Here is a 10,415-nt window from a genome sequence, read left to right on the forward strand (position 1 = left end):
TCTTTAATTAAGAAATGCGTATTTCATTTCAAAGAATACACGTGACGTAACTCATGCAGCCTGGAGTCTGGTCTCCCCGTGCATCTCAGTCCCTGCCGCCCCTCCTGGCCCCGTGCCGAGACCCTCACCCAGGACTCCGTCTGCCCCACCTCCAGCTGTGGCCCTGGGGTCTTTGGCTAATTCTTCAACTTTGTTGCCGTCAGTACGAGTGTCTCCCCCAGAAAGTCAGGACAGCTGACGGGCTGATGGACCTGCTCCACCCTCTGCCCGCAGGTGCACATCCTCCACCCGCCACTGGTTCCCAGCAAGTACCGCAGCCTCCTCACCGACTACGTGGCGCTGGCCAGGACGCGCCTGGCCGACCTCAAGGCGAGTCCCAGCCTCCCCTGCTGCCTGCCCCTCCTCTGTCTCCACGGAGGCCAGTGCCTATCTGGGTCCTCACATGCGCCCGTGTCTTTGCAGGTTTCTGTAGAAAACATGGGGCTCTATGAGGATTTGTCTTCAGCTGGGGACGTCACGGAGGTAATGTCCCGGGCTTGTCGCTGAGCGTCTCTGCGTGTCCGAGCCTTTTCTGTCTGGGCCCCGGTGCGTGTGCGGCAGCCGGGGTGAGCTGTGCTCCAGGGCTTGTCCGGTCGTATCCACACTCTTCAGAGCAGCAGCGAGGGTCACCTTTTACAGGGATGCTTCTTCCAGGAGGTCCCCCTTCCCGTGGTTTCACGGACAAAGTGGTCTGTAAAACAGTTGGGGAAGGGCGGTGTCATGTTCTTCTAGGAATTACGGAAAAAAGTGTGAACTATATTTATGTAGACCAGATGTCGGATGGCCATATGCGGTGTGTGTGCGCTTTCCTAAGACACTCTTACTTCAAAGTTGCGAGCCTCTGGAGAGCCCTTGCTGTTGGACTGTTAGGCGAATACTTTAAGTTTTCTATTTAAGATTTATCGCTGTTCACAAGTTGCCATTTCATAATTTTTTTAAATCTCAAAAATTAGGTCTTGGCACCTTCCCGCCTGAAAATCTTGCATTGGGATCCTTGTCTCTCCCAGAAGGGCAGCAGGAAGCGGGGTGGAGTGCACAGACACATGGAACCTGGGGGTGGCTGTGGCTCCCCAGAGGTGCTGAGCTCTCTGGGGCCGGGCCAGCAGTTGACCCCTCCTTGTGGTTTTGCTGGTATCAGGGCATTTGTCTGCATGTCCGCTTGCTCTGTCATGCCTGTCGCCTGACCACAGAACCGTGGCCCCGCTCTGCTCCTGCCTTTTCTTTTAAATCTTCTGTTTTTTTCCGTCCTCCCCACTTGGAGCCAGCCCCGCTGCCAAGCGGCCCAGGATGTTGAGAAGGCCATCATGGTGTTTGAACACACGGGGAAGATTCCCGCCGCCGTCCTGGAGGCCAGGTGGGGTTACGCTGCCGGAAGGGCTGGTGGGCAGGTGCTGCTGAGCCCCTGCTGTGACATGAGCTCCCTTGCGGAAAGCCCAGGTGCCCCGCAGCACAGACTGTTCAGAGGGACCAGACAGGCCCTCCCTGTGGCCACGATGACTTTTCTTGTTCATGCTTCAACGGTGACCGTGTGAAGCCAGCACAGGGAGTTGAATAGCAAAATTTTGTTGAATTTGGTGTGACGCCAAAACACGTTGAATTCTGGTTGCTACCAGTACGGGGTAGCTGTGGGGTAGCTTTGTTAAGGCTTTGCCTCTGAGAAACGCTCACAGCTTCCAGCTCCCACGGTCGACCTCGTGGCCGCGGATGAACCCAGGTTCCAGGGCCGTGCATCTAGAATCCTCCAGACTCTCAGGGTGCAGGTCACCAGCACAGGGTTCCCTTTGTGTGAAATGTCCCAAAACAGTGGGAAAGAAAACTTGAAAACGTGATATAATGTCATAGCCTTGAAACGTGACACCACGTGGCCCACGCTCTGGCCTGCAGGGACGGCCCTGGACGGTCATTGCCCTCACTGAGGGTCCTCTGGTCGAGGTGGGGCACCCCTGAGCCTGGCCTTTTCTGTTGCAGCATATTCCGGAGGTCCTACTACCTGTCCCACTTTCTCCCCGCCCTGCTCACACCGCGAGTGGTCAGTACACGTCGCCGTGAACGTGGGGCTGGGTCGGCAGAGAGCGGGGTCCCTGTTGGCGTCTCACCCAAGTCCTGTCTTCCCTCTCAGCTCCCGAGGATCCCTGATTCCCGGGCCGCTCTCACAGAGTCCCTGAGGAGGTATGCACGGCAGCGCGGCTCGTCTGGGGGCCAACAGCGCAAGGAGCTGTGGCTCTTCTGCAGAGAAATGTGCTTTGTCACATGTATGCTTTACTTATAAAAAGTTGGCTCAAAATTAGTCGGTTAAAATGTTAAAAAGAAAATTTCTTTGATTCTGAATATCACAACTTAGCATTTTTCAATGAACTTTTAGGATGATTAGTCTGGGAATTAAAGAAAATAGTGTTTTTGCTACATAATCATTGGGAAAGGAGGAGAATTTAAGGAAAGAGGGAAAAGGGAGAGGTGAAAGCCTTCCACTGTGATGATTTGGGGAGAGTGGAGACCACGTGTAGCACGGGGGTCCCATCCCCCGGCTCACACTGAGGACCTCCAGGAGCAGAGAGGTGGTAGAAACAGAAAACGATCAACCCTGTTTCCCAGTGTCTTATCGGAAGTGATGGGTCCTGTGAGAAGATTGAAAAGATAAAGGGCCTAGAAAGTAAAAATAAGCTTTTTCATCTTATGATTAGGCCATTCTCTGGGATCCTTACTTCTGTTTATTTTTGGCATAAGATATTCCAAAAGTAAAGAGACCAGTAAAAAAAACACCCCTATGCCCCATTCGCATTAATATTTTTGCTATCTTTCTTTTTTTCCTTGAAATAGTCCAGATACATCTTACCCCAGGTCTCTGATCCCCTCCCCTTTTCCTCCAAGAAAATCATTATCCTGAAGTTGGTGCATAAATTTTTCCTCTATTTTTTATCCTTTGTTTTATATGTTTATAACTGTAAATCGTGTCCACACACAAACACACCACACAGCGTGCTCTTGTGTGTTTTCAAAGTGGATTTGATAGCAGTGTGTGTTGTTCCGTGACTTGCATTGTCACTCCCCCCGCTGGTCGTGTGCTCTGGTTTGTTTAATGCTGTGCGGAGTTCTGTTGTGTCTGCAGACTGCCACGTCGCACCCCCCCGGGTGCAGGCCACATGCCTACGGAATAAATAGATGCACTCACCACCCTGGAGTTGGACCCTTGGGTTACTTCACGTTCGTGTTCTGTTAGCGGTGCTTCAGTGAACACCCTTGGCTGTATCCCCATGAAAGCTTGACAATTTTGAGTGCAGTTTCATTGATTCTATAGGTTAACTTGAGGCGTTTGGCTTTATTATGGTACTGAGTTTTTCCTTCCAGGAACACAGTACATCTTTGTTTATTCAAGTCTTTTACTAGTGTTTTTTCTTTATAAAACTCCTGTAAATTGTTGTCAGCCTTGCTACTCGGTACCTAGCTTTTGTTGTGAACTGCATGTTCTTTTCTGGCTTCTTCATCAGCTGTGCTGAGGTGTAGGTGCCCTTGTTTCCGTTAACTGTTGAACTTACTCCCAGCGGGTGGTGAGATTTTCTATGCAGTCACGCTGTCCACAAGATCAAGTTTGCCTCCTCCTGTCTGATTATTATGCCTCTCGGTGTTTGTCACTGTATTGGGTAGGATTTTAGTATAATGAGCAATCGTAGGAGTGAAAGCTGGCCTCGCGCCTTGTTCCTGGCTGAAACAGGACTGCTTCGAGAGTTTTACCATTTATATATATATATATATATATATATGTATGTATATATCCTCCTTACCATATTAAAGGAGTTCCCTCTGTGAATTCGCTAAGGACTTTTAGCAGGAATTCATGCTTTTTTTTTTTGGCAACCCTTAAGATGATTGTGCTGTTCTCCTGTCATCGGCTATGTGATAATTACATTGATAGGTTTTTCCACTGTCTTTGCGTTCCTGGAATACCCCCTAATTGGTAACAGTTTTTTGTTTTATGAACTGCTGAATTTGGTTTACTGATACTTTATTTAGAGTTCAGGCATCTGTGTCTCATTTTGTTACACTCACCTTGGCTGCTTTGCCATTAAGGTATTTGGTTCCTCATGGAACAAACCGGGTAGCCTTCCCTCTTTCCTGTCCCCTGAAATAGTTTGTCACACAGGGATCATGTGTCCCTTAAGGTTTGGTAAAATCTGGCTGCAAAATCATCTGTTCCTGGTGTCTTTTGTGGAGGCGAAACTTTTGGCTGCTGACTCAGTTTCTTGAATGGTTATTGGTTTAGTCAGGTTTTTTATTCTCGAGTTAGCTTTTATATATATTTCTAGAAAATTGTCCATTTCATCTAAGTTTGCAAATCTATTGATGTATCATTTTTCATGATATTCTATTGTGATTTAAAAAATTTGTCTACCTCATCTGTACTTTTCATCCCTTAAAATTTTTTTCATGCTAGTGTTAATTTTGCCTTTTTTATGACTCATTCATTACTTAAAGACTTGTCTGTTTTATTAATTTTATCACATAACCAGCTTTTAATATTGTGTCCTTCCTGCTGTTTTGCGTTTTTTTAATAAATTTATTTATTATTTTTATCTTTGGCTGCATTGGGTCTTTGCTGCCGTGCATGGGCTTTTCTCTAGTTGTGGCGAGTTGGGGCTTCTCATTGAGGTGGCCTCTCCTGCTGCGGAGCACGGGCTCTAGGCACACGGGCTGCAGTAGTTGTGGCTCGCGGGCTCTAGACTTCAGGCTCAGTAGTTGTGGTGCATGGGTTTAGCTGCTCTGTGGCATGTGGGATCCTCCCAGACCAGGGCTTGAACCCATGTCCCCTGCATTGGAGGCGGATTCTTAACTACTGCGCCACCAGAGAAACCCCCTCCCTGCTGTTTTTTTTTTTTAAATAAATTTATTTATTTTTGGCTGCGTTGGGTCTTCGTTGCTGCACGTGGGTTTTTCTCTGGTTGTGGCGAGCCAGGGCTACTCTTCGTTGCGGTGCGCAGGCTTCTCATTGCGGTGGCTTCTCTTGTTGTGGAGCGTGGGCTCTAGGTGCGCGGGCTTCAGTAGTTGTGGCATACGGGCTCAGTAATTGTGGCTTGCGGGCTCTAGAGCGCAGGCTCAGCAGTTGTGGTGCATGGGTTTAGCTGCTCTGCGGCATGTGGGATCCTCCCGAACCAGGGCTCGAACCCATGTCCCCTGCATTGGCAGGCGGATTCTCAACTGCTGTGCCACCAGGGAAGCCCCTCCCTGCTGTTTTAAAAAAAATCTTCTATTTGTTTTTAGATTTTAACTTTATTATTTACCTTTTGTTTTCTTTGGGTTTACTATGTTGTTCCTTTTATAACTTCTTAAAGTGGTGGTTTAATTTATTGTTTTATAACTTGTGTTTTAAAACAGGCATATTTTAATAAATTTTACCTCCAGATATCACTTTAGCCACCTTCCAGAAGTTTCACTGTGTAGTTCTTGCACTGTCGGTCAGTTCTAAGTAAATACTCAACCATTGTGCTATGATTTTCTCATAATTTGTAAGTTAGTTTTAAGTAAATTTAAAAAAATTTTAAACATTTAGGTGTTTGCCCATGAGTTTTTATTGTTGAATTCCAATGTTAATTTCATGTTTCACAAAGAATATGATTCACTTTATATGGAGTTTTTTCTACTAGTCAAGACTTCCTTTCAGAATTTGCTTGGAATTTGCAGACATTCCGCGCATCCTTGAAAACAACACATGTCCTTCAGTTTGGGACTGTAGGGTCTGTCTGTTAAATTTTGCTTATTCTCAAGTTTTCTGTATCCTGAATAGTTTTCTGTGTCTTTGGTTTATCAGTTTATTGTGGAGGTGGTTGTGATTTTGTCATTTTCTCCTTATAATTCTGTCAGATTTGTCTTGTTGCAAGAAAGTTTGTAATTGTTAAAATACAGGCTTCTCTTGCTGGGTGTTTTTCCCTTTGTTATTATGTAATGTCTCTGTTAGGCTTTTTACCTTAGTTTCTGTTTTGTCTGCTCTTAAAACCGGCTTTTTTTTTTTTTGGTATTTGTATGGTATGCCTTCTTAATTTTTTTTTTATTGGCTGCGTTGGATCTTTGTTGCTGCACGCAGGCTATCTGTAGTTGTGGGGAGCAGGGGCTACTCTTCGTTGCAGTGCGTGGGCTTCTTATTGCGGTGGCTTCTCTTGTTGAGGAGCATGGGCTCTAGGCGCGCGGGCTTCAGTAGTTTTGGTACATGGGCTCAGTAGTTGTGGCTCACGGGTTTAGTTGATCCACGGCATGTGGGATCACATGTCCTGTGCATTGGTAGGTGGATTCCCAACCACTGCGCCACCAGGGAAGTCCCTAATTTTTTGACATATTTATTTCTAATCTTTAAAAACGAGTTTTGTCAGAGTTAAATATAGATATAGATTAAAGAGTCCTGGCAGCAACATGGATGGACCTGGAGATAATCATACTAAGCGAAGTAAGTCAGACAGAGAAAGACAAATACCATATGATATCACTTATGTGTGGAATCTAAACTATGACACAAATGAAACAGTGACAGACTCACAGACATAGAGAACAGACTTGTTGCTGGGGAGTGCAGGGGTGTGGACGGGGAGGAATGGAGTGGGAGTTTGGGATTAGCAGATGCAAACCATTATATATGGAATTGATAAACAACAAGGTCCCACTTATAGCACAGGGAACTATATTCAGTATCCTGTGATAAACCATATTGGAAAAGAATATGAAAAAGAATATATATATATGTATTACTGGGTCACTTTGCTGTACAGCAGAAATTAACACACATTGTAATTCAGCTATACTTGAATAAATTTTTTTTTTAAAGTTAGATTAAAGAGTCAGATACTTCTATGAAGTTTATTAAGAGAAATAGCCAGGGGCTTCCCTGGTGGAGCAGTGGTTAAGAATCCGCCTGCCAATGCAGGAGACATGGGTTCTAGCCCTGGTCTGGGACGATCCCACATGCCGCGGAGCAACTAAGCCCGTGTGCCACAACTACTGAGCCTGCGCTCTAGAGCCCACGAGCCACAACTACTGAGCCTGTGTGCCACAACTACTGAGCCTGAGCACCTAGAGCCCGTGCTCCCAACAAGAGAAGCCACTGCAATGAGAAGCCTGCTCACCACAACGAAGAGTAGCCCCCACTCGCCACAACTAGAGAAAGCCCGTGTGCAGCAACAAAGACCCAATGCAGCCAAAAATAAGATAAAATAAAAAAATTTATTTTTTAAAAAAAGAGAGAGAGAAATAGCCACTCCCCACCCATCCCTGCCACTTCACTTTCTTTCTGGAAGCAAGCATTTTCAACTCAACTGATTTTTCGATATTTCGCCCCGAATCTCCATGTAACATTATTATTTTGGTATTAATTTTTCTGTTTTAGTTTTCTCTCCTTTACCAATACACATAGCTGCCCTTCCTGTGTTGGTTTTGAAAAATTGCTTTTTAGGGCTTCCCTGGTGGCGCAGTGGTCGAGAGTCCGCCTGCCGATGCAGGGGACACGGGTTCGTGCCCCGGTCCGGGAGGATCCCACATGCCGCGGAGCGGCTGGGCCCGTGAGCCTGGCTGCGTCCAGGGCCTGTGCTCCGCGGCAGGAGGGGCCACAACGGTGAGAGGCCTGCATACCGCAAAAAAAAAAAAAAACAACCACAAAAACCCTTGTTTTTTAAGGCTATCTAAACAGTATTCAGAGTTGATCATTAGGAATCGTTACTTTCTGTTTTCTCTGGAGTTTATAATTATCTTTGTTTTATCTTAGTTTTCCTTGTACATATCATGATTCACTGGAAACTCTACCAGTTGTCTAAATGTTCTCTTGTTCAGAATCAAGTATCCCAACGGTTGTATCTTTGGGAAATCTCTTCTAGAGCCTTCTGACCTGCTTCACTCTGACCCACTAGCTTGTTATGCCTCTAAGACCGCTGTCACCCTTGTATCTTCCTTCAGCGTCACCTGGAGACTGACGTCCTTTGCTCTGGCTTGTGCTGGCTTCTCCTTTCTATGCCCGAGATCATCCTCTTTCTTGGTTTACTCCTTTGTCTTGGTGGAAAACACCCTATTGAAGCTTCTTACAAAAGGATGGGTGTGAGGTAGATTTTTCGACACCTTATTTAGCCCTCACATTTGATAGGTAGTTTGGGTATAGAAATCTAAGTTGGAAATTATTTTCCCTCAAATTGTTAAGAGTCACTCCATTGACTTCTAGCTTCCATTGTTGCGACTGAGATGTTAGAAACTTACAGTTTCTGACTCTTTGCATGGGAATCTGTGTTTTTCTTTCTGGAGGCCTGTAGTGCCTTTTCTTTGTTCCCTGTGTTCTGAAATTTTATAGCAGTGTATTTCATTGTGGGTCTAATTTTATTTCTGGGCTGGGCACATGGTGGGCTTTTTACTCTGGAAATTCATATCCTTCAGTACTAAGGGATTTTCTTGGATACTTAAAACCTTTTTTTTATGAAAAATTTGAGACAGAAAAGCAGAATAGAATCTATCACCCAGATTTGTTATCAATAAATGGGCAATCTTGTTTCATCTATAGCCTTCAAACTCACTTACCCACCCAGCATTCTGGATTATTTTGAAGCAAATCCCAGACGCTGATTATTTCTACTTGGTTTATTTCTCTGCAGATGTGTCCTCTTTATGTCCTTTTTCTTCTTAGAACTGCTATGTTTTAGATATTAGATCTCCTGTATTGTCTTCTGATTTTTTTCTCTTTTGTCCTATTTTGCGTATCTGTTTTGTTTTGTTTTTCCTCTCCTTTCTGAGAGGTTTCTTCAAGTTTATCTGCAAGTTCTTTTACTGAGTGTTTCATTTCTGTCATCAGATATTCCTTTGTACAGCAGTCCATTCTTCTTTTAAAATTTTAATTTAATTAATTTGTCTATTTAGGCTGTGTTGGGTCTTTGTTGTTGCACGCAGGCTTTCTCTGCTGGCGAGCGGGGGCTACTCTTCGTTGTGGTGTGCGGGCTTCTCACTGTGGTGGCTTCTCTTGTTGCACAGCATGGGCTCTAGGCGTGCGGGCTGCAGTAGTTATGGCAGTTGGGCTCAGTAGTTGCGGCTTGTGGGCTCTGGAGCGCAGGAGTTGTGGTGCACGGGCTTAGTTGCTCCACGGCACGTGGGACCTTCCCAGACCAGGGCTCGAACCCACGTCCACTGCATTGGCAGGCAGATTCTTAACCACTGCGCCACCAGGGAAGCCCCTAGCAGTCCATTCTTGTTTCACAGCTGCAGTGTTTTGTCTTACCTCTCTGAAGATACTAATAAAAGTGATGACTGACAGTTTCTTTTCTGTGAATTTCTCCGTTTCCTTGAATTTGTTCTTTCTTTTTATTTGCGTTGGTTTCTGTTTTTTCTTTTCTTCTTTTTGGTTTCTGGTTTTTAAACTGAAGGCTTTCCAGTCCCCAGGGCAGTGGGTGGTGCCCTCAGTTCCTAGTCTCCAGCCAGATTCCCTGCCTCCCTCCAGTCCCGGTGTGGAGGTGTGGATTCTCACTCTGGACCACAGCTACGTCTCTGTTCTTCTACTTGAATCTCGTTGTCACGGTTTGCAGCACTGATGGCGGGGGGGGGGGGGGGATGCTCTGTGGCTCTCGTCCTTGTACTTACTGCTGTGCCATGACAATGTGCCAGCTGTGTCCGTGCCCTGTAGATGCCCCATGTCCTCATCACAGGACTTGTATTTTTAATGACATTAATTGGATGTTTTCCTTAGTTAGCATTTTTCATTAAAAGTAATATAAGTTCACCTTTAAAATTTGGGAATTACCAAAACTTGAATGAGAGAAGTGAAAATCATTTATGATCTCACTACACAACAAAACCCACTGTTGGGAGATGTTTATATAGGACATATGAAGTAGTCAGGACCGTTTAAGTCCATATGGACAATGTTTTTCCTAAACATAGGGTCATGCTGTGGGGTGTTGTATAATTTGTTTAGATTTACTCTGTTGCATATTTCTGTTTTATGATAGTCTTTGGGATTGTAAGCTTGAGAATTAATTTGAGTCATAGTTGACTATTTTAATGTTTTCTTCTGATCCAGAGCAGATAAAATTCCCCCCTCCTTATACTCCACCTACCGCCAAGCCTGCTCCACTGTCGGAGAGAAGAAGCCAGAAGGTAAGGTCAGTGGGTCGCTTGGTCCCCAGACGTGCCCACATCTCACCTCCACTTCCCTGACCACGAGACGTGTCGGTGGCACCTTGGTCCATCTGGTCTGCTTCTGTCATGCTGGGTCTGGTCACAGCTGTGGCTTCAGAGACTGCCCAGCACCAGCCCTGGGACAGCTGTGACACCAGGAGGGCTGCCTGTGATGTCATTCCCTGAACACACATGCAGTACAAAATCCACTTGACCATTTCTCATCTTTGTGTGCCCCGCTGAGGCTGTCATGT

The 10,415-nt window shown here is 45.6% G+C and overlaps 2 protein-coding genes across 15 annotated transcripts in view; one reads left to right on the forward strand and one right to left on the reverse strand.

Moving 5' to 3' along the window:
* FANCA (FA complementation group A) overlaps nt 1-10,415 on the forward strand; it is a 50,976-nt gene that overhangs the window by 19,718 nt on the left and 20,843 nt on the right. For 9 of the 14 annotated variants that reach the window (XR_012327897.1, XR_012327896.1, XM_073795630.1 and 6 more), the window contains exons 16-21: nt 274-369; nt 463-522; nt 1,305-1,393; nt 2,008-2,068; nt 2,159-2,208; nt 10,064-10,140. Coding sequence is in view for 9 of the 14 variants with exons in the window: in XM_073795630.1 (XP_073651731.1) it covers nt 274-369; nt 463-522; nt 1,305-1,393; nt 2,008-2,068; nt 2,159-2,208; nt 10,064-10,140 (433 nt within the window). In the remaining 5 variants the exon portion in view is untranslated. Of the gene's footprint in view, nt 1-273; nt 370-462; nt 523-1,304; nt 1,394-2,007; nt 2,069-2,158; nt 2,209-10,063; nt 10,187-10,415 lie in introns of those variants that run through there. The other 5 variants (XR_004523284.2, XR_004523285.2, XM_073795632.1 and 2 more) reach the window with 4 other exon arrangements.
* Nucleotides 1-10,415, reverse strand: part of ZNF276 (zinc finger protein 276) — a 61,193-nt gene that overhangs the window by 15,510 nt on the left and 35,268 nt on the right. The window lies entirely within an intron of this gene.

The sequence above is a fragment of the Tursiops truncatus genome, chromosome 19, assembly GCF_011762595.2.
Source record: "Tursiops truncatus isolate mTurTru1 chromosome 19, mTurTru1.mat.Y, whole genome shotgun sequence".
In the NCBI taxonomy this organism is placed as follows: Eukaryota; Metazoa; Chordata; class Mammalia; order Artiodactyla; family Delphinidae; genus Tursiops; species Tursiops truncatus.